Source organism: Nuphar pumila, chromosome 5 (assembly GCF_984573655.1).
Source record: "Nuphar pumila chromosome 5, dmNupPumi1.hap1.1, whole genome shotgun sequence".
Classification (NCBI taxonomy): Eukaryota; Viridiplantae; Streptophyta; class Magnoliopsida; order Nymphaeales; family Nymphaeaceae; genus Nuphar; species Nuphar pumila.
This window is the reverse complement of record NC_143253.1, coordinates 20358016-20379035: the sequence shown is the minus strand read 5'-3', so window position 1 is coordinate 20379035 and position 21020 is coordinate 20358016. Positions and strand designations below refer to the sequence as shown.

The 21020-nt window shown below is 36.4% G+C and overlaps 1 protein-coding gene across 3 annotated transcripts; it reads right to left on the bottom strand.

The window, feature by feature from the left end:
* Positions 1 to 665: 665 nt before the first annotated feature.
* LOC149837043 (oligouridylate-binding protein 1-like) lies at positions 666 to 19861 on the bottom strand. 3 transcript variants are annotated; one of them, XM_090007219.1, is made up of 12 exons: positions 19505 to 19861; positions 17637 to 17698; positions 17183 to 17285; positions 16657 to 16733; positions 16464 to 16525; positions 16278 to 16365; positions 15550 to 15625; positions 15421 to 15451; positions 15176 to 15298; positions 5528 to 5613; positions 1541 to 1714; positions 666 to 1140 (listed from the first exon to the last, which is right to left on the bottom strand). In XM_090007219.1, exons 1-12 carry the CDS (start codon positions 19622 to 19624, stop codon positions 889 to 891), a joined length of 1254 nt encoding a protein of 417 aa, XP_089863345.1. In that variant the 5' UTR covers positions 19625 to 19861; the 3' UTR covers positions 666 to 888. The 3 variants fall into 3 exon arrangements, with proteins under 3 accessions (XP_089863345.1, XP_089863346.1, XP_089863347.1); XM_090007220.1 differs by lacking the exon at positions 666 to 1140 and adding an exon at positions 1336 to 1446; XM_090007221.1 differs by lacking the exon at positions 666 to 1140 and adding an exon at positions 1421 to 1454.
* Positions 19862 to 21020: the final 1159 nt, after the last annotated feature.

The following is a 21020-nucleotide window of genomic DNA, read 5'->3' as shown; positions in this document are numbered from 1 at the left end:
ATTTTCCTACACAATAGCTCAATAACACAAACTGCGCGCAGAGAGAGATCCAAAAACACCTAAACCCACCTAGTAAAAACTAAATTTTCATGATAGCTGAGTTTTTATTGATCAACCTATTATCTACAAGCTTTTTTTTTAAGGAAACAAGCTTTGGATCATATAATTGTCACATAGACGTATGCTTTTTAAGATTTCCAAAAACAACAGCCCCCCACGTACTAAAATTTCATGCCTTGAAAAATCAAATTTTTATATTTCAAAAATGATCAAGACATGATTCCTATCAAACAAACAAGGATGAATTACATCTCCGAGGTCTGATTGAGAAGATGAAACGTACAATGGTTTCGAGGTGTTGAAATAAATATTTATTGGATGAAATCTATGACAGCTTATATCCGCCAGAATCCCAACAACTAAAAATTCAAAATTCAGGTGCATTCTGAAAATCACAATATTTGAATGCATGCGGCCACCCCCAGCTTGCCTGTCACACACACACACACACACACGCACACACACACACAGAGAGAGAGAGAGAGAGAGAGAGAGAACAATTATTATATTCTCGGAACTGAGACTAAAATCCCACACAAAGAATAGAAAACCCAAATGGAAAGAAAAATCAATTATTTACAACAGGTGTACAGATCAGCACATACTACGGGAAAAAAAAGCTCGCATTTAATAGTGAAGAAAAATGAAAAACAAGAATGCTTACACCAAAGAAAAACAAGAATCCAAAAATTTAGATAAGTTACAAAAAAGGTAACAAGAAAAACCGACATAAGACATGTCTCAAAACTAGAAGCAAAAGTAGAAAAACATGGAAAAAGGTAAAATGAGAAGGCTCAACAAGACCAGAAGGTGCTAGTTTCTATTCATCTACTGATAATACATCTGTTGTGCTGATGTGTTGCCTGGGTATCCATCATAACCACCAATGGGACCATGGCCGCCGGATGCCTGGTTTAATGCTTGGCCGGAACCAGCAGTCTGACTTAATGCAAGCTGCCTCTGGTAAGCTAGAAGGCTTGCTGCAGAGTAATCCTGGTTAAGAATTGGGAATGGGGGCACCGGTGGAGGCAGCGGATTTGAAGTTGTCCCCGGAGGGGTTGGCTTGTTGCCCCATGAACACTGCATGGTCAGAAACACTTTCCAAAATCACAGAGAACCAAACATGAAAAATTACAAGGTCATGCAAGTCAATCAATTATCAGATTGAATAGAATGTGATCAAATGGCGAAATAATATTCAATCATTCTCATACTGTCGGTTCTTTCAATTGTGCAGAAGAGAGAACTTAATACCAGTTCCAACAATGAAAAGTTGCCCAAAGTCAGACGCCAGGACTATTTCAAATTGACCCATGAAGCCAACCTGAGTTGCTGTCTGTTGAGCAGCTTGATGCTGGTTGCTACAGGTTCTCCCTTCCAAACTACCTTTAGAACTAGGCACAGACAGATTTTTAAACAAGAAGCTGCCGGTTCCACTACATGCATCAGCTTTAACAAAAACATGCAATAAAAGGCTTACCTTGATAGATTTTCCACAAACAATCCTTCCATTAGCCATTTGAATAGCCAAAGCAGCTTCTTCATGTGAGTGGTACCTTACAAAACCAAATCCTTTATCCCTTTGCATACGGACCTCCTCAATAACCCCAGCTCCAAGCATATGAAACTGACGATGAAGTTCCGCTTGAGTGACCTAACCAAGCATAAAATTCAAAATCAACCACCAAAATAAGCATCCAAGCTCCATCCAGGTCTGAAGCCTAAATGGAAAAAGAAACAATCATGCATAAAGCTATAGGCTCAAACATTTCAGAGTATTGATTTCAACATTCCCAAAACCAATCCCAGTCACATATAGGCAATTCCTAATCTTGCAAACCTTCAACCTTAATGACCTTACGTCCAAATCACTCAATGGAAACTGTGCATGCATAAGGACCATTCAACTTTGTGCACGTGCAAGTACCGTGCACATCCACTGCATTTAACACACTAACAAATGAAACAATCTTTTTAAGCCAACAATTTTTAAGTATCATGCTGGTGGAATGCACCAATAATAGATGCACTAAAATACCTTCATAGGTGCCAAATGATACAGTGCATCAATATTGTATCCTAGCAATTCACAGAAGAAGAATTCGAAAAACTTGTTGATTTTTACTAAGGCTCTGCCTGGGAGCTGGAGATGGAATTTAATGAGGGTGTAATTAATACCACCTACCTCCACAAGTGTTTGGGAATGCCATTTTGGGAGATCTTCATCCCCTCAAGTTGCTACAAATACACCGAACAGAGATTAACTTGGAATAAAACTCATGGAAGTATCACATTTCCTGGTTGTTTGTAACAAACCTAATGATCTTGAGGCCTTATCATGAAAAAATAATCTCTATAATTTTCTTCCCTTTTATAAATTGACAAAATATGAATCACCACTGGATGCTTTCTACATCCCTAATACCAAAATTTTTGCACTCTGGTCGCTCTACCTTGGCACCAAATTTTGCTTTTTGACTTTTTCAAGCTATGAGACTTCCAAATATGTTACAAGTAGATAAAAATTAAAGAAAGCAACTACACACAGAAGTGGCAAAAAAAAATCCAAATCCGACACATAAACCAATTGGTTGACCCAAACCCACAGTCCAGTCCTGACCCATAATGAAATGATTCCATTAATTATTCTCCAAAAAATATTGTGGGAAACCTATATTCCATTGGATAATGAGAATCATGTTGAACATGCTACCTGATTTAGAGGTGATATGGTTTTAGAAAAACTGCAAAATACATGCAGCTCCATTGATAACAAGATGAAATTGGAGCATGGCAATCTTAGGGATATTTGTAATGAAATAGCGGAAAATACAAAAACAATGCCACAAAGGGCTTTACAAGATTACAATTACAAAGGTGCATAGGCACAAACCAATGTCATTAAGGGCTTACAAGTTCGCAACCACAATGTACACAAACACAAGTCCACTATAGGACAAAACAATAGCCAACAAAGGGCAACAACACAAGCACTAAGTGCATATAAAACATTAAGGAACTAAATAGAAAAATACAAAATGTAAAAAATATTCATCTTTATTGAGCTTAAATGCTTAAGAGAAGCATTCACAAATGAGGGAGAACAAAGCCCCTTTATATACACATTACAAGGGAGAGAGAGAGAGAGAGACCAAATGGGAGCTCCCAACAGTTATATTTATGACCATTGGAGAGCCACCAATGACTCTATGGTCAAAAGACCATAGAGCCCTTGCTTAAAAGGGAAAATTACAAAAAAGGAAAAATAAATAAAAAAGAGAACTGTTCCTAATGAACAGTCCATATTACATGAATAAAATGATGAAAATACCCCTAGATGATATTTACCTATTACAACAACAACAACAACAACAACAACAACTACGCCTTCATCCCAAAACAATTGGGGTCGGCGATATAAACCAACAAAGAAAATCATTCTGGGTCTTCCACATGTCCTCCATTCATTTCTATCCAATGCCATGTCCTCGGTGATATTTACCTATTACATTATTATAAATAATATATATATGCACAATATGCAACAAATATATATGTATGATAATACATACATATATATACATGTACATCTTAACAACATCAACCCCCCACACCCCCCGGAAAAAAGGGCTATCATCATTAAACATTATCCCAACTACATCCAGTCTGCTTCATCAGTCCCAATTATTCATTTCTATTTAGAGCTATGACCTATGTCACCCCATACACTTTTGCATCCTTTCTCACCACCTTACAAGTCTCCATTGGCATTCTTTTTTTTTTCTCAATTGTGTTTGCTTTTGTGTTCCATTGATCCTTTCTCACCAGTGTCATTAAAAAAATCATGTACATGTCCCAACCACCTGCAATGATCCGCCTCATTTTTTTCTTAACAATAATATTGAATATCATCTATTGTATTCAATTTCAATCTTTTTGCTAATCTATATATCCACTTTAACAAATGTGTTTCTAAAACATGCACCGTGCCATTTTTTGCTTGTCCAACTCCAAGTCTTAGCAAAGAACAAGAGTGCTAGACTTGATACAACCATAGTCAAAATTGTTCAAAATGGAAAGATAATGGTAGCCAAATTCCCGTGAAAAATTAAAATGTTTCATATTTCATGCATTTTTATCAGAAAATATTGGAAAATACGTAACCTAAAAAATAAAAGCATATATTTGTAAGAAGAAATAAAAAAATTATATATAATCAGTAAATTTTTTTACTAAAAATAGCCAAAACATAAACATCATGATAAAATCGTGATACTTATGAACAAACATATCGCAATATTATGGAGTTCAAAACATAACCTGAAATATCATTTTTTTGCAATATTAACAAAATATCTCCAGTATTTGCCACACTGGCTACGATCGTATAAACATCTCTTTAAATGTACATAATCCTAGTTTATCAATGCTTTCTTCCAACAAAAATAAATCCAATCCATATCTTCCTTAAAATGACAAGCCTGTTGTATTACAGAACTCAATGATCAAAATCTTTATATTGTTATATTGCAAGTTCTCTCTGCTGCCTAATCCAAAAAAAAAAGATCTCTCTCACTGAACTCCACACACGCACACTCTCTGGTTTTTATATATTAACTTCTAAACCATTTTGTTCTAAAGTATTCCTCTAAATCAGTAGATGAACAGTGTTCATCTTCCCATCTGGTGCAACAAGCACTATTATTTGCAAATAACACACACCACATGGCCTCATCTTGAATTGACGATTCCATTTCATTTAGAACCAAGAAAAATGACTATGGACTTAAAGTTGATCCTCGATATAGTTAGACCTTTACTGGAAATATTCTTGATTCTCCTCATGTAATCTTCAAGACAGTTTTAGCCCCCAGTATACATATCTTGATAATTTCAATATATCTATATGTGATTCATTTCTTCTTTAGTACTAACAACATTTAGCAATAAATGAAAAGGCAAAAAATTACAAAATAATGAATAAATGATTGAAAAGGTTCAACATTCAAAGGACATATGAAAAACTCAGTTACAAAAAAAATTAGCAGATAGTATATACAAATTTAATTTGGTTTGTAAAACCAGGTAAAAAATGGACATATATGTACATGAGATTTTTCATTGAAAATCAAGTCAGCATATAAGGACTAGGTTCAAGTTCCAGTATGTGATTAGAACCTGAGATTCAATAAAATTGGATCTGTACTTTAGTTTTTTTCTTAGTACTTTTCTCTAAATATAAATTTTTGTGTTCTAAATGTTTATCTCAAAAGTGCTTTGCCAATGTCTTGAAAAAGATGGAGTTTCTTTTTCCAAAGTTTGCTGAAAAAGACATGTTTTAAATGGAGTTTTGCTAACTACGGTTTTGACCAAAATAATTCATTTTAGTTCTACCTATCAAGACATGTGAAGTTACGACACAAAATACTAGCGCAAGTACATACAAATTTGTATCGTCAATAATTACCTCATGAGCAAGATTGCCAACATAAACTGTCGTATATGATGGGTTATTTTCTGGGGCATCCTCATTTGCATTCTCCTGGCCTCCATCTGCAAAATAGATAATTTATGAGTGGGTTGACTAGCAGCAACAACACTCCCTCAAGGGGGGAAAAAGGAATGGAATACAAGTTCTACATGGAAAATTGCACACATAACTAGGTTTCAATAGATGTATCATCTCCCTTTATTTATATATCCATAACCATCAAAGTTACTGAACTTGAAGGAAATTACCCAAACTATTATGCACATTTCCACTCGTGTTTTCTATTCAAAATATAGATGCCTTATATAGTTATATGATGTGTTCATTTCTAATACTTATTTTAAAACCTATGCAAATATATAGGATGTAAATATAAGGTGCTTATGAGTTGACGCATATCTTGGCTTAAGAACAAGTCTATCGTTTTGTTTGTTGAAATTATTATCTTCGCAAATCAGTTTAAAAATAAAGTATCCATCTGTTTAAGAGCTGGCTCTCATCTACTCGGGAGAGTGAAACCTGACTCCTGACCTGCCAAAGCATGAATTGGGAGCAGAAGCATGATCCAAACAGAAGGATCTGTATTCAAGACTTCAAACCAGTTGCAAGTTAAAAACAAGTCCATTGTTGAATTCATTGAGATTATTATCTTTATGAATGATTAATAGAATACTTGGCTTATTGGTTGTAAGCATGCAATTTAGGGGAGTGTTCCTATATCTTTGAAGTAACCACCATCTAGTTGAGAGAATGGATGTGATTCGTAATTTGTAGGAAGCAGAATCATGACCCACATAGAAGAATCGAGTTCTTATGCCCCTAAGCCCCCATACCAATTGTAAAATGTAAACCAAGTTGAGATCTTACTTGTCATAGGCGCTAGGCAGAGCCTAGGCGGTGAGCCCCTAAAAAGGCCTAAGCAGGGCCTAGGCAGTACCCCCCCAAAAAACCATAAGAAACATGCCATGTCACATGGGTGGGGGTGCGGGGATGCGGCATTTTAAAAAAAACTTGGGTGCGGGAGGGCAAAAATATAAAAAATTATATATATATATATATATATATATATATATATATATATATATATACAATTTTGAAGTTTGAACAGTTAACAACAATAACACTAATGAAATAAAAAACAATTATCGTGAGTACATTTTAAAAAACAAAATTTATATATATGCTAAAATTCATCATTATAAGACTGCAATAACCAAGCTTAATCGAGTTTCAAAGCTTCATTAAGCTCTACTGGTCTGAGCCGAGTTTAATAGTTTAATCAAGCACTGCTAGATGCATATATGGTTTTAATTTTTTGCTATTGAATCAGACAAATATCAGGATTTGATGGATATCTGATTACATGTAAAAGAACCAAATAAGGTACGAACACCGGTCTAAATGGGGCGAGACCCCATTTTCCCCCTGGCCAGGACATATATGCTTGGTTTTCCATCCGACTCTTTTAGTTATTCTCTCCTAGTTACGTAACTGAGCTACTTTTGAATGGTAACCAAGCTGGTCATCCCTGAAGAAAGGTTGTATTGTCCATGATCATTACATCCTGCCCCAAAATCTGGCAGCTCATTGACTTTAGATATTTTGTATTAATTTTTCTAGTACGTAACCTCCAGCCCAGTGCATATCTTGGAAGGAAATCAAAATCTGATTTAATATTTGCAGGCAGGTACAGTGGACTGCAATCTGTACATGCCAACATGGGCATCATTACCCTTTCGCCTTCCTGAACCCTCTATTTTAACAGAATGATTGTTCTCTCTTCAATTTTCAGGGTACAGTATGGTTGTTCTCTGAGACCATCCAGATTTTCATGAAAAGTTAAGCTCTCATCAACTACGAGAGGTGTCAGATCTTTAGTAAAAGGTGAGAATGATGAAGAAAGCCACCAAGTGCAGTATCAATGCATTGCCTTATTCACTCCCCATCAAAATTGCAGTGAGGACCAGCATCCTGTCCAAGAGATGGAGGTATCTCCCGACTGCAATCCCCTCCGCAGAATTCGATGAGGATCATTTCCCTTCGACCACGAAGCAACTCAAGAGACAAAAGAAGCTCGGCGAGTCACACTTGCATCCAGAAGGAATCGATCTCTTCACCGCTGTCAATCGATTCTTGTTGAACCAGGCACCTTCGCAGGTTTAGCATGCGCTTGACCCAGAGAAACGATTCGGAGAAGAGACCCCTTGGTAGTTGGCTACAGCATGTGGTTGTCGTAAAGAAAGTTGAAGAGTTGTGTCTCGAAACTCGCCACGTTGACAAACCAGTTCCTAAGTTTTCTGGTTGTCATGCCCATTTTAGTGGGCCTCTTTTTTTTCAAGTCCAAAAGTTGGACATAAATGACCCTGGGTGCATTGACCGCACTCAGGGTCGGGTTGACAGCACCAGGTGCCGCACGCGCACCAGCATCGACGCAAGTGCGACACCCGGTTGGCCGAATCCCTGTGACATAGGAAACATGTATATTGTCTTATCATTCTTCTTCTTCTTCTTCTCCTCCTCCTCCTCCTCGAAAAAGAAAACAAATGATGCTTCTTCAAAACAAAAAAGCCTAGGCGGCCCCACCGCCCAGACTTGGTCGCCCAGGCGTGGGCTGCGCCTAGGCACCGCCTTCGACAACTAAGGTTGAGATTCTTAAGAATATTATTAAAACAATGTCAACCCAACATAGAAATGTCATTCCATTTGAGTGCATTATATGTATTTGTATAATGGGCTTATAGTTTAGATCGAATCGGTAGTCTTATGATATAATACCCTTCACGAGACTGTGTCTAGCATAAACCTTTTCTCTTAGAAGTCCCTCTTCTTATGGCCTTCAAGGTTCACCTACATCTTTCTCACGCTGTTATATGCTTATCTGCTACAAGAAAATGTTAAAAATATAAATATATAATATAATAATTTATTTATTATTATTATTTTATTCTTTCTTTTGTTTTTTGTTTTTTGTTTTTTTTTGTCTAGTTAAGTTTGAACTAGACTTTTTTCACTAGTCAAGATCTACTTAGATCTTGACTAGCTTTATAGTCGTTGGAGCTAGTCCAACGGCTATAAATAGAGCCGTTGGACTAGCTCCAACAACTCTTTGAGAGCTTCTCCCCCACTCTCTTCTTGTATAAATGGGGATGATCCCCTCTCATTTGTAATCAATGCTTCTTAAGCATTTTCATATGAAATAAGGTTTATCATTTTTATCTTGTGTTTTTTCATTTATACCCTTTTGTGGGTTGTGATTGTAGTATCTCTAATAGACACCTATTGTAAGCTTTTGTGCTTTTATAGAAGATCATCATTTCATTACATGGTATCAGAGCTTGGAAGCTTCTACATCTTGGAGAGTTTTCACCTCATTTTTCGTGCCTCCTTAGCAAAGTGTGATTCATCTTCTTGTTCATAATTCAAGTGATTTTTGTGCAACCCTCGTTGAAAAAAGAAAACGTCTTGAGGAGAGATTGGCTATGCAAATTCGTAATTGTGTTATTTTCTCTTCCTCTCGCTTTTCTTTTGTTCTCCTTTCTTTTTCTTTTCCTTTCTCTTCCCATCTATCTTTCTTTCCTTTTTTTTCTCACCCTTGTAAAGATGGATGACAATGATAAAGTCACCATCATGACCATGAAGTTAAATGACACCAACTATGTGATGTGGGTTTTCTTTTTTTTCACTCTTGTAAAGATGGATGACAATGATAAATTCACCATCATGACCATGAAGTTAAATGACACCAACTATGTGGGCTTCAATCATGAAGCACCTAACTTGGGGAAAAGGGTTGTGTGGTATAGTTGATGGTTCCAATCCAGAACCAAAACTAATTATCACAAAAATTGAGAATGAAAAATAAGTACCTCTCATAAAATGAGAGAAAAGGTTTTGGCTACCTATGAGAAAAAATGAAAAGAATGGAAGATAGGGCACGCCAAAATTATGTCATGGCTAATTAATAGCGTTGACATCAAGAAATGCTCTAATCTAGCCAAATTTGAGCATAATAATAAAGCTTGAGAATATCTTAGAAATATGTATTCACTTGGGGGCGAATGCGGCACTTTAAAAAAACTTGGGTGTAGGGGTGCGACAATATATATAAATAAATAAATATATATATATATATATTTTAACAGTTTTAAGTTAACACTATGTGTATTTGTGTGCATTTTATATATATATATATAGACAAAAATAGACTTCATTAGGGTTAACTAAATCTACTTTTGGATAAAAATGGACCTCAGTGTGGTTGACTTCACCTAACATAAAGGAAGTTGTGTCCAAGTGCCACACCCACCTGGGTGTGGTGCCCTGATAGAAGAGTCCATGTGACATAGGATATTGCATATGTGTGCAATTTGCAAGACAAAGTTCGAACTTTGACTCAAAAGGATAAAAGTATTAGGAAGTATTATAACGAATTTCGCAAACTTTGGGAAGAGTTGGCTCTTCTTGAGCCAAAATAGCATTGTCCCGAAGATATATGAAACACTTTTATCAATTTATAAATGGTTTAAGGCCGAAATTTGAAAAAGTCAAATCGGCTCTTTTACATCGAGGAAAGGTTCACTCTATCATTGACACTATAGAAGAACTAACTATGAAGAACAATAGACTCAAGAAGAATTCTCAAAAGCATGAAGAAGATTTCATTATAGCCATATCTAGACCGGGTAATTATGCGTGCACTTATAAGCCGCCTCACTTTGGTAGACAAAATAGTGATTTTGACAAAAAAAAAAGTCATTTGCCAACACTATCATGAACTGGAGCATTATAGGCCTCAATGTCCTAAGTTAAAGAAAAGAGAAGAAAAGAAAATCACATATGTTGGTTCGGAATCAAAAGATCAAGATGCACCTTTATCTATGGCACAATTAATGGAGATCTTCTAGCCTCTTCTCAAAGGAGCATCCTCCTCAACTGAAGCCCCAACCGAAGTAGTTGTCCCATCCTTCCCCGATCCTGGTAACTTTCTTTGGCGCCTTGACTCCGATGCTTCTTTCATATGACCCCAAATATCAATAGTTTGTCCGAATATCTTGACAATAACTCAAATATGTCAAAAGTTTTCACAGTTGATGGTACATCTCTTGAAATAAAAGGAATAGGAAATTTTGAAAACCTTCAAAAATCCAAAAAAATCTTTATTCCAGAAGTTAAATATATTCCTAAATTAAATCTAAATATTTTATTTGTTTCTCAAATATCAGATTATGGGTATAATATCTCCTCTTCTCAAGGATATTGGGTACATGATCACCAGTCAAGGAAGCTGAATGGGGAAGCCCATAGAGAAAGAGAACTCTATTATATGGATTTTTTAGAATTACCCAAGAATGACTTCTGTTATAATGTTTAGAAACTATAGTTGGATATATGGCACAAAAGGCTTGGCCATCCTCATATATCTAAAATCTTAGGAAAATTTTGTAATTCTTAAAGTTTTATTTGTAAAGATTGTATTCTTGGCAAAATGAAAAAATAAACATTTCATGATAGAACTTTTGTTTCATCTAGACCACTTGAGTTAATACATTCGGATGTTTGGGGTCCTGCACCGATCATATCAAAAGGCGGATAAACATATTATGTAATTTTTGTCGATGACTTCTCTAGGCATACTTGGATTAACTTCTTTAAGCATAAATATGAGATTTTTTCACATTTTCAGACATTTTATAAAATGGCTAAAAACAAATTTTAAAATGATATTTTCATTTTCCGCATTGATTCAGGGAAAAAATTTATGTCAAAAGAATTTAAAGACTCTCAATTTACATGGCATCACACATCAAAGATCTTGTCCATACACACCACAACAAAATTGTATGGCTGAACGAAAACATCAACACATGGAAACCACTAGGACTTTATTAATAGCAAATCAAGTTCCACATGAGTTTTGGGCAAAAGCTGCCCTAACTGCTACCTATCTCATTAACCGAATGCCATCTTCATCTTTGAAAAATATAACTCCAATTGAGAAACTTGTCAAATTATCTCATGATTACTCTAGATTAAGAGTCTTTGGATGCAAATGTTTTATTTTTACCAACAAGAATGATAAACTCTCCCCAATGTCATTCCTTGTGCCTTCTTAGGTTATGCAGATAATAAAAAAGGCTATAAACATTTTGATTTTAAAAATGAAAAATTGTATGTATCAAAAAATGTATCCTTCTTGAAAAAAAGAGTTTTTTTTTTTTTTTTGAAAAAAACAAGGAAGTAACCGAATATTCTTTTTTGATAGATTTGACTTTGAAATCTGATGATTGTGACCATGAATACGATTTAGACGAGGGCCAAGGTACTATTGATTTTGAACATAATGTTGCTAATGAAAAGCAAACCCATCGAGACACCAGTTTACAATATTCAAGATGTAGAGAATCCAATCTTCCATGTGTATTGGCAAAATACTCCGAAGTACAAACCAGAAGGTCATCCAAAATTTCTAAGCCTCCCAAAAAATTTGTGTCATACGAATCTTTTTCACCCACATATAAGGCATTTATTGCATTAATACAGTCATATATAGAGTCGTCATCCTATACTCAAGCCAAAAACCATACATAGTGGGTAGAATCCATGAAGACGGAATTGAAAGCATTAGAAAAGGCTAACACTTGGACTATTCAAGATATTCCTCTGGGCAAAAAACCTATAGGTTGTCGGTAGGTTTCCAAAGTTAAAACCAAGAGTAATGGAACTCTTGAAAGGTATAAAACCAGATTAGTGGCCAAGAGGTATACCCAAGAGTATGGCATCTACTACGAAGAAACTTTTGCTCTAGCTGCCCGAATGACCACCATCAAAACACTAATAGCCTTAGCCTCTATTAGAAAATGGCTCATATTTCAAATGGATGTCAAGAATGTTTTTTCAATGGAAATCTAGTTGAAGAAGTTTATATAGAAGCACCACCTGGTATTAGAATCCCTAAGGGTAAAGCTCTTCGTTTAGAAAATGCTCTTTACGGTCTTCAACAGGCACCAAAAGCCTGGTAAGACAGGTTTAATCATGTTATGCTTGATATTGGATTTAGATCTTGTTTGACTGACACTGCTTTATTTATTAAACTGTCTTATTTATTAAGATTTTTTATGCATGGATTATTCTTCTTCTTCTCTATGTGGATGACATGATCATCACCGAAGGCAACAAACAGGGAGTTGAAAACATTAAAAAACTTCTTAAAAATCATTTTGAAATGACTGATTTAGGTTTATTGAGATATTTCTTAAGAATTGAAGTTGTTTATTCCTCTCGTAGGTATTTATTATCTCAATCTAAATTTGCTTTTGATATTGTTTTCAGGTCTGAAATTACAGATGATAAGTGGATACTTCAGAAGTTGTCAACATCAAAATGAGAATCGATGATGGAGAACCTCTTGATGATCTCATTCCTTACTGATAGCTTATTGGAACACTTTTTTATCTTTCCAATATTAGACCTGATATAGCACATATACACACATCTAGCCAGTTTCAACACGCTCTCACTTCTGTTCACGTGGGAGTAGTTTTGCGTATTGTTAGATACATTAAGTCCTCCATTTCACGAGGTCTCTTCTTGTTTGCTTCATCTTCATTAGATTTAACTGCTTATATTGATGCTAACTGGGGAGGTGATCCCAATAACAGACACTCAACCACTAGTTTTTGTGTTTTCTTAGATGAATCCTTGATTTAGTGGCGGTGCAAAAAGCAACAGAAGGTCTCTTTTTCGTCCACCAAAACTGAATATCGAGTCATGGCAAACACGACAATGGAAGTAGTTTGACTCAGACGTATGATAGTTGGCATGAGAGTTGAAGTGACACAAGCATCACGTGATCTATATTGTCGGCAATCGAACATTTCATGAACGCACCAAACATATTGAAATGGACTGTCAGTGTGTTAGAGAGGAGTATCTACATGAAACCATTGATATGCCATATGTTACATCAGAATATCAAATAGCGGATTTCTTCACCAAACCTCGTGCTACTCCTAGATATCCTTTCCTCTTAAACAAACTTTGGCTCATTGTACCGTAAGTTTGAGGGGGTGTTAAAAATATAAATATATAGTATAATAATATAATAATTTATTTATTTATTATTATTATTTTATTTTTTATTTTTGTCTAGTTCAGTTAGATCTTGACTAGCTTTATAGTCGTTGGAGCTAGTCCAATGGCTCCTCTCCTTTGTAATCAATGCTTCTTAAGCATTTTCATATGAAATAAAGTTTATTATTTTTATCTTGTGTTCTTCCATTTATACCTTTTTGTAGGTTGTGATTGTAGTGTCTCCAATAGACACTTATTGTAAGCTTTTGTGCTTTTGTGGAAGATCACCATTTTATTACAGAAAATAGGGGTGGGCAACAGGTCAGCCCGGCCCACTAATGAACCGGTCTTAATCGAGATAGCCCGTGAATATACACAAAATATATATGTTATAAATATTACACACACACACACACATATATATATATATATATGGCCCGGCCCGTGTCAGCCCATTGCGGGCTGGGCAGAACCAGAGTTACCGGAAGCGCCTAGGTAAAAGGGGAAGCGTGCTTCCCCAAAGCGCAAAACGTCGTGCTTCCGAAGCGTGAGGGGAAGCGTCCCCTTTTTTGGGAAGCGCGCTTCCCCCATGCTTCCCCCGCGCTTCCCCCTCGCCTCCCCCTCGCCTCCCCCATTTTTCCTATTTTTTCACTTCCCCCTCGCCTCCCCCATTTTTCCTATTTTTTCGCTTCCCCCTCGCTTCCTAGGTCGCTTCCAAGACAGTTCAGAATTTTCTTCTAAGTAGTCCCCCGCTTCCTAAAATTTTGAAAGTGCCTCGCTTCCCGCTCCCGCTTCCCGTATCGCTTCCCGCTCCCGCTTCCTCGACCGGTAACTCTGGGCAGAACCGAGTTATCGGAAGCGCCATAATACATGGGGAAGTGTGCTTCCCCAAAGCGCGTTTCAGAAGCGTGAAATGTGTTGGGAAGTGGCAAAAATATTAGGAAGTGTGCTTCTCATTTAGGGGAAGCTTGCTTGCCCCTCGCTTCCCCTTATTTTTTCTTTTTTTTTTGTGTTTTTATTTTTCATTCTTTTTTCTCTTCCCCCTCGCTTCCAAGACAATTTCTAGTTCGCTTCTAAGTTGTCTCACACTTTCCGCTTCCTAAAATTTTGGAAGTGCCTCGCCTTCTGCTTCCGCTCCCCAAATTACTTCCCGCTCCCACTCCCCCGACAGGCAACTCTGCCGAGACTGAAGCCCCGGTTTGGGCTGGGGTTGGGTCTAAAATGAAGGCCCAAGCCCAGCGTTTTCCCAACCCCGCGGACCTAGCGGGCTGATTCCCACCCCTACTAGAAAACAATGTAAAGGATAAGTGAATAAATAAACCACAGTTGAGATGACCAAGAAAGGAATACAATCAGAACTTTAAAAGAGCAATCAGGATCTCAAATTATGAATATATGAAAAGGAGAAATGTGTGCATCTGAATAATTCACACAGTTTATCAGTTTATCCTTCTTGCAGTAAAAACACTAGCAAGAAGAACAGTTAAACAAGACACCATATGCAACAATTAGTTATCACTGTCTGGAAGAGGGACAGTGGAATTATATCCATACCAGATGAGGATCCATTTGTCAAAACAACCAAATTTTGATTATCGCTAGCCTGTTTGTCATCATTAAAACCAGCTCCCTTCGCAGCCCAATTGCACCTTATCTGCCTATTCCCAAGCCATTTACCTAAAAGAAAACGCAAAGCACAATAAACCTGATAATTCCGATGATAGGACAAAGTAATAGACAATTCCCATAACAGGACAAAGCAATGGATGACCAGATACTAGTTCCCAAAGGCAGCTTACCACTTAAGTCATTAATGGCACTCTGAGCATCCTGCAATGCAGCACAAAAACTGTAAACTTCCATCTCTGAAGATATACTCTTGTAACGAGCATATAAATTCTCAAGAATGAGAAGGAAATAAAATGAACCTGCTGATTGCGGAAAGAAACAAATCCAAATCCTCTTGAACGCCCAGTTTTATGATCCCACATAACCCTTGCATCCCTGCAATATTTATTCACATATAGGATGTTCTAAAATATGCCCAAATCTTCTAAAAAGAAGCAGAAATGGTATGTCAAACATGCAAAATATTTCGGAATTAACATCCATGACAAAGGATGAAATGATGAAAATGGATGGAGGCTCATAACTTGGTAAAATAGTAGACACATAGACCAATAAACATATTCAACCAGTACCATATCAGGACGCAAATTATCCTCATTTCTGTTATTTGATTCTGTATACTTGGAAGCACAATGTGACACATGGGCATGAGGGAGTTCCCATGTCTGAGCAAGTAAGCAATGTCTACCCATGACAGCAAAATTATTAACCAAATAATTTTAGGAACTTCAAGAAACAAATCATTTTCCAATAACTTCATGAAAAACAAAAGTCAAAAAACTTAAGCCAACATAAAATGGCCAAGAGAAAACTCCAACTGGATTGGTCCTTGCGAAATTGAAACTGGATTCTTAATTTCTTACCCACACCATTTTTTTCACTTCCTTGTGTTTCACTCTTTTGTTAGGTAACAAGTTTTCACCCTTTTTATGATTAGTATACCCTTTCATATTTCAATAAAATCTCTTTATTATAAAAAGAATACAAAAAATGCCATGAGATCAGACGTCAGACACAAAGAACTTACGAGCAGCTGGGATAGACTGAAAAACATGCATATAAAGTTGCATCTGTAACCTCGGGACTTAGGTCACCAACAAAAATGTTGAAGTGTCCTGAAACATAAATCAATAATCTAAGCAAATTGCAAAGTGACAATATAAATGACCCAATAACAAGTAATAATAAGAGAAAGGTGAATACAAAAAGAAACCTGAAGTGTCCTCTCTCTGTCCACTCGCATATGCCCAGTTAACCTTTATAGGCTGACCAAAACTGTGAGAAACAGCAGCAATATGAGATGCACATTAAATTACAAATATGAATTTTATCACCAGAAAGAAAACCAAAAATATGATTTTGTATGCCTTCACTACTTCAAACTTTAAAGGAATAAGGATCATTACAGCTGCTGCCCATGTAACATCATGATGGCTAGTGCTGCAGATCTCCGATCATGATAATCCACAAAACCGAAGGATGACTGGAGAAAAAAAAGAAAACACAAATATGCATGAGGAAATTTGTAAAATAAAAATCAGAAATCAAACAACAAATGATATTTGACCAAGCAGCTGATGGTATTATCACATATCCATCAATCAAAATTGAGGAGGCACGCCCCTATCTTTTCCAACCAAAGCCATTGAGCAAGTAAAGAATGTCTCAAAGTTTTTGGCATTCCTATCGAACTCTGTTTTTTAGATATAAAATAAGTTGGAACCCAAACTCATCCTATTCAAAGAAACAAGGCGGCAAGGGACCTCTTCTACAGGGAATTTTAAAGTAGTAGTTCTGATCAGAGAGAAACTCAGGAAGATCACTCAAGGAGCTTCTAACAGACACTTAAGAAGAAATAATTAAGTTTTGTATTAGAAAGTGACTCGGTTAAACAAGTAGCAGAATAAACAGCAGCTAAGCATTTATTACAACCTTATCCTTTTTTATAAGCTTGCATCCTTCAAGTGGACCAGTTCTCTGAAAAACTTCTGCAAGAAGCGCCTCAGTGACATAAAAATGAAGGTTACCCACATACCTGGAATGTTAATAAGACACCACTAATAAGTTTATGAAGAAATGTAACTTGATTAAACAAAGTCATTAACCCAAAATCAAGTTATAGCATTGAGTGCAAAAATTGCAAAAACATGAAAAACAGGATAAAAGTAAAAATAGTAAATATATGAACATAGGCCATTATTGCATATTACAAGACAAGACCGCACAAGTTCTCTCCAGCTAAAGAGTAGGGAAGTATAGCTCTTTTTTCCTTATCATGATTTGTGAAAGAGCATCAAACAAAATGATACACATCCAAAAACAAAAACACTAGGTAAAAGGGGCAAAAGAACTAACTAAAAAGAAAACATGGTCTAATAACACTCACACACTGCGGCATGTACTTGGATCAAACCCAGGAGGCAGATTTCCACTTGGAACCGGCTCCATCTGCAAAATATGAAAGTAAAAAAGAAAGAAAATAAATCCTAGGAAAAGCCTACAAAAAACACTAAACAGAAAGCCCCGATTTTGAACCTAAATTTTTTAGGTGCACCCTAGCTACCTCTATGTGAAAGGAGTGAATAAAACTCCATATCACAGGAATTTGAAATTTTGAAAACAAAAAAAAAAGTGTCTGACAAAGTCAAAAGAACAAAAGGCTGAACCAACAAATTGCTTCACTACAAGAAATTTGGTTGCAGAAACAGTGTCGGCGGAACATTTCCAACTTACAGTATACAATAGAAGGCAGCAACAATCATGCAATCAGCTCAAACAGAGCAATAACATACAACGTGAAAGTAAACTTCCCTGTAATCCATCTTTATCAGTTTATCCTATTAAAAGTTATTTCTGGCCATCTAAGATATATTCACAGACATTTTTTTAATAAATACAAATTATCTTCTTGGAACGAATAAGATAGCTGGACCGGTCACAGTCACACTATCTTACATGAGTTCAAAGCCAGAGGACGTTATCCCCAGTGTGGCCATAAAAAAAAGATAAACATCTGCAAATAAGAAAATATACCAACAGCCAGAAACAACAATAAACCAGCAAACCTCCAAAATAGGGAGGAAAAGAAGCGTCTTTCATCTAATGTCCATAAGGGTCGCAGTTCAACTAATGTTGTAGAAAGTTGTACTTTAAGTCAGCCAAAGGCTCAAAAAAGTTAGTCTTTGAAATTGATCTGAACAAGAAATTTCCTAGAGAAACAGATTTGCCAAGTTGACCAATTGGAAATTCTAAACATTAACTAAAATTTTGTCAAATTCCAACCATTTTGTAACCAAATAAATCGTGTCAAGAACAATGCAGAAAGACCATTTTGATTTTCTACCCAATGTATGAAGAGTATAAAGCATAAGCATTCTCTTCTTGAGCACAAGAACAAAAAGAGGAAATGCAATATTTTCCATCATACAACCGTGAAACAGGTTTCTTTACAACAAATAACTAGTTCAAAGCACAGTGAGGCACAAACCTCTCCAATGTATGTCAAAGAAACCTTATATTGAGAGAAGGCTAGTAAGAATCAGCAGAAGCCGATAATAGCAACACAGACATAGTTGGAAACGGAACACAAACAAGAATTCATAAAGCTGAACTACTTCAAGGTACTTAAGAAAAGAGTTTTGGGAAGAAAATAAACCAAATAATAGATATGATATTCAAAGAGAAAGCCTAGTGAACCAAAAGAGTTAGGTATTAAGCACAAATTACAAAGACGCAATGCAGAAGAAAATTGTAGCAACCCCCAAATACAAGCACCCCACCACCACCACCACCACTCCATCCCCCATTAGATGGCAACAAATTATCATCTAATTGACTTGATAAACCCAGGGTAGATACGGGATAAACATATACAATAATGCATACGAAATCCAACAATAACAACAATCTATAAGAAGAAGAAACAAAAACTTCGAGAAGAGAAAATATTCAACACCCTACCTACAACACACAAAAAAACGAAATTGCGAAGATTATCAAAAAACAACAATCTGTAAGATCCTATCACACAAACCCTAACGAACACAGAGCTCTAGCATTCGCATCAAATGAGGATGCAGAATCATAGAACCAGTGCAAAGTGCAAGAAAAACGCTGAAAGGCCAAAAAAACTGGAAAATTGACGCTTTCAGCCGTTTCCACAGACGAAAGAACAGAACCAGGACCGAAAACCAGTCGAAACATCAATCCAGGAAAAAAAGCCAAAGGAGAAACGAGACTGACGATCGATCGAACCTGAGACATCGCAGCCGCGATGACGCCGGGATGATACATCGACTGCTGCTGCTGCTGCTGCTGCAGCAGAGCCTGCTGCATTAAGGCTTGTTGCTGCTGCTGCTTCAACCTCTGCTGCATTCTTCTTTCCTCTTTCCTATTCAGGAAACAAAACAGTTCCTTCCTCGAGAGGTCCCCCTCTTTCCTTGCCCTAGATTGGCGAAGATCAGAACGAACGGTTCAAGAAATCGCAAAAAATCAAGAAAAAGGGCACCAAAAAAAACGAGGAGAGAAGAGACGAAGAAGGCGATCGGGATATCTAGGGCACGATCGTTCGGTTTTATCTCTCTCTCGTCTTTCCTTCTCGCTGGTCTCTCTGGGAATGTTGGGAAGAAGACGGAGAGGTGGAGCTATTTATAGTCTGGTGAGAGGTCGAGAATGTCCTCTAGAATATCTAAAATGACGTATCTATAACTTCAAATAGAGTGGCTTGTCATATGGTTGAACCTAAATGTCAAGTCCCATCCTTGTTCTTTTGCCAGCTGTTCAAAATAAGCGACCCAACATAACACAGACGCCAGGGTGCAAATGGGTGGTTTTCAGTTGAACCTCTGATCCGAATCCGCTGCATTATGTTCCGGATATGGATCTTAAAATGGATGATGTTTTGGATCGAATTCAGACTTATTACAGTCGGACTTTTTTTTCCTTTTTATTGGATCAACATTTTCTGTCGAATCTTTGTTTAGATATTGTTCATGTTACGAGCAGTTTATAACTTTTTGTAGATGAATGTATTGAATGTTAAGGTTGGGAATGAAATTCCCGAATCTATGATCGAAAAAAGATTCGTGATTGTTTAAGAAGAACCAGAAATGAAGCAAAAGATGCAATAGAACTATGACAACATGTTTGTGTGTCACAAGGTCAACTTGTGACCAATTTTCTCGAAGCAAAAACAATTAGCAATACATATTGTTATTGTGGGCAAAAGCGATATAATACACACTCATATCATGATACTAGTATGTATTATCAGTGTTGTGTGTATTGTATGATACAATCTTGTATTGTATTGTATCATACGATACTCTTTTGACGCACTTTAAAAAGGGTCCAAACTTATTTTTTATATGTTATTTTTTAAAAAACTTCTTGAGGGTCGACTTTCTTATTTGTGTAAAGTCGTGAGAACGATTTTGGGTTGATTTGTGGGCAAAAGAGAGGGGTTTTGCAGTTTGCTCAAGTAAGAATACATTTTCACCATTTATTCACTCAAGAAAGTGGCTTAAGGTAAAAATTTAATGTTCATTTCCTCCTATTGAGGTTTTTTTTAAGATGGCATCAAATGATTCGGCATGGCAACAAGGCACTCAAGTAATAAGTGAAAACCAAATAAAAATTGAGTGAAACTATTGTCATAATATTTTTTTAGTGGTATCGCTTGGTTTAAGCAACATTTATTTGATATACATCTCAATATTGCAGCATGCATGTCAAAAAATTTGTTGAATGTCGTGAAAAGGTAATGCCAACA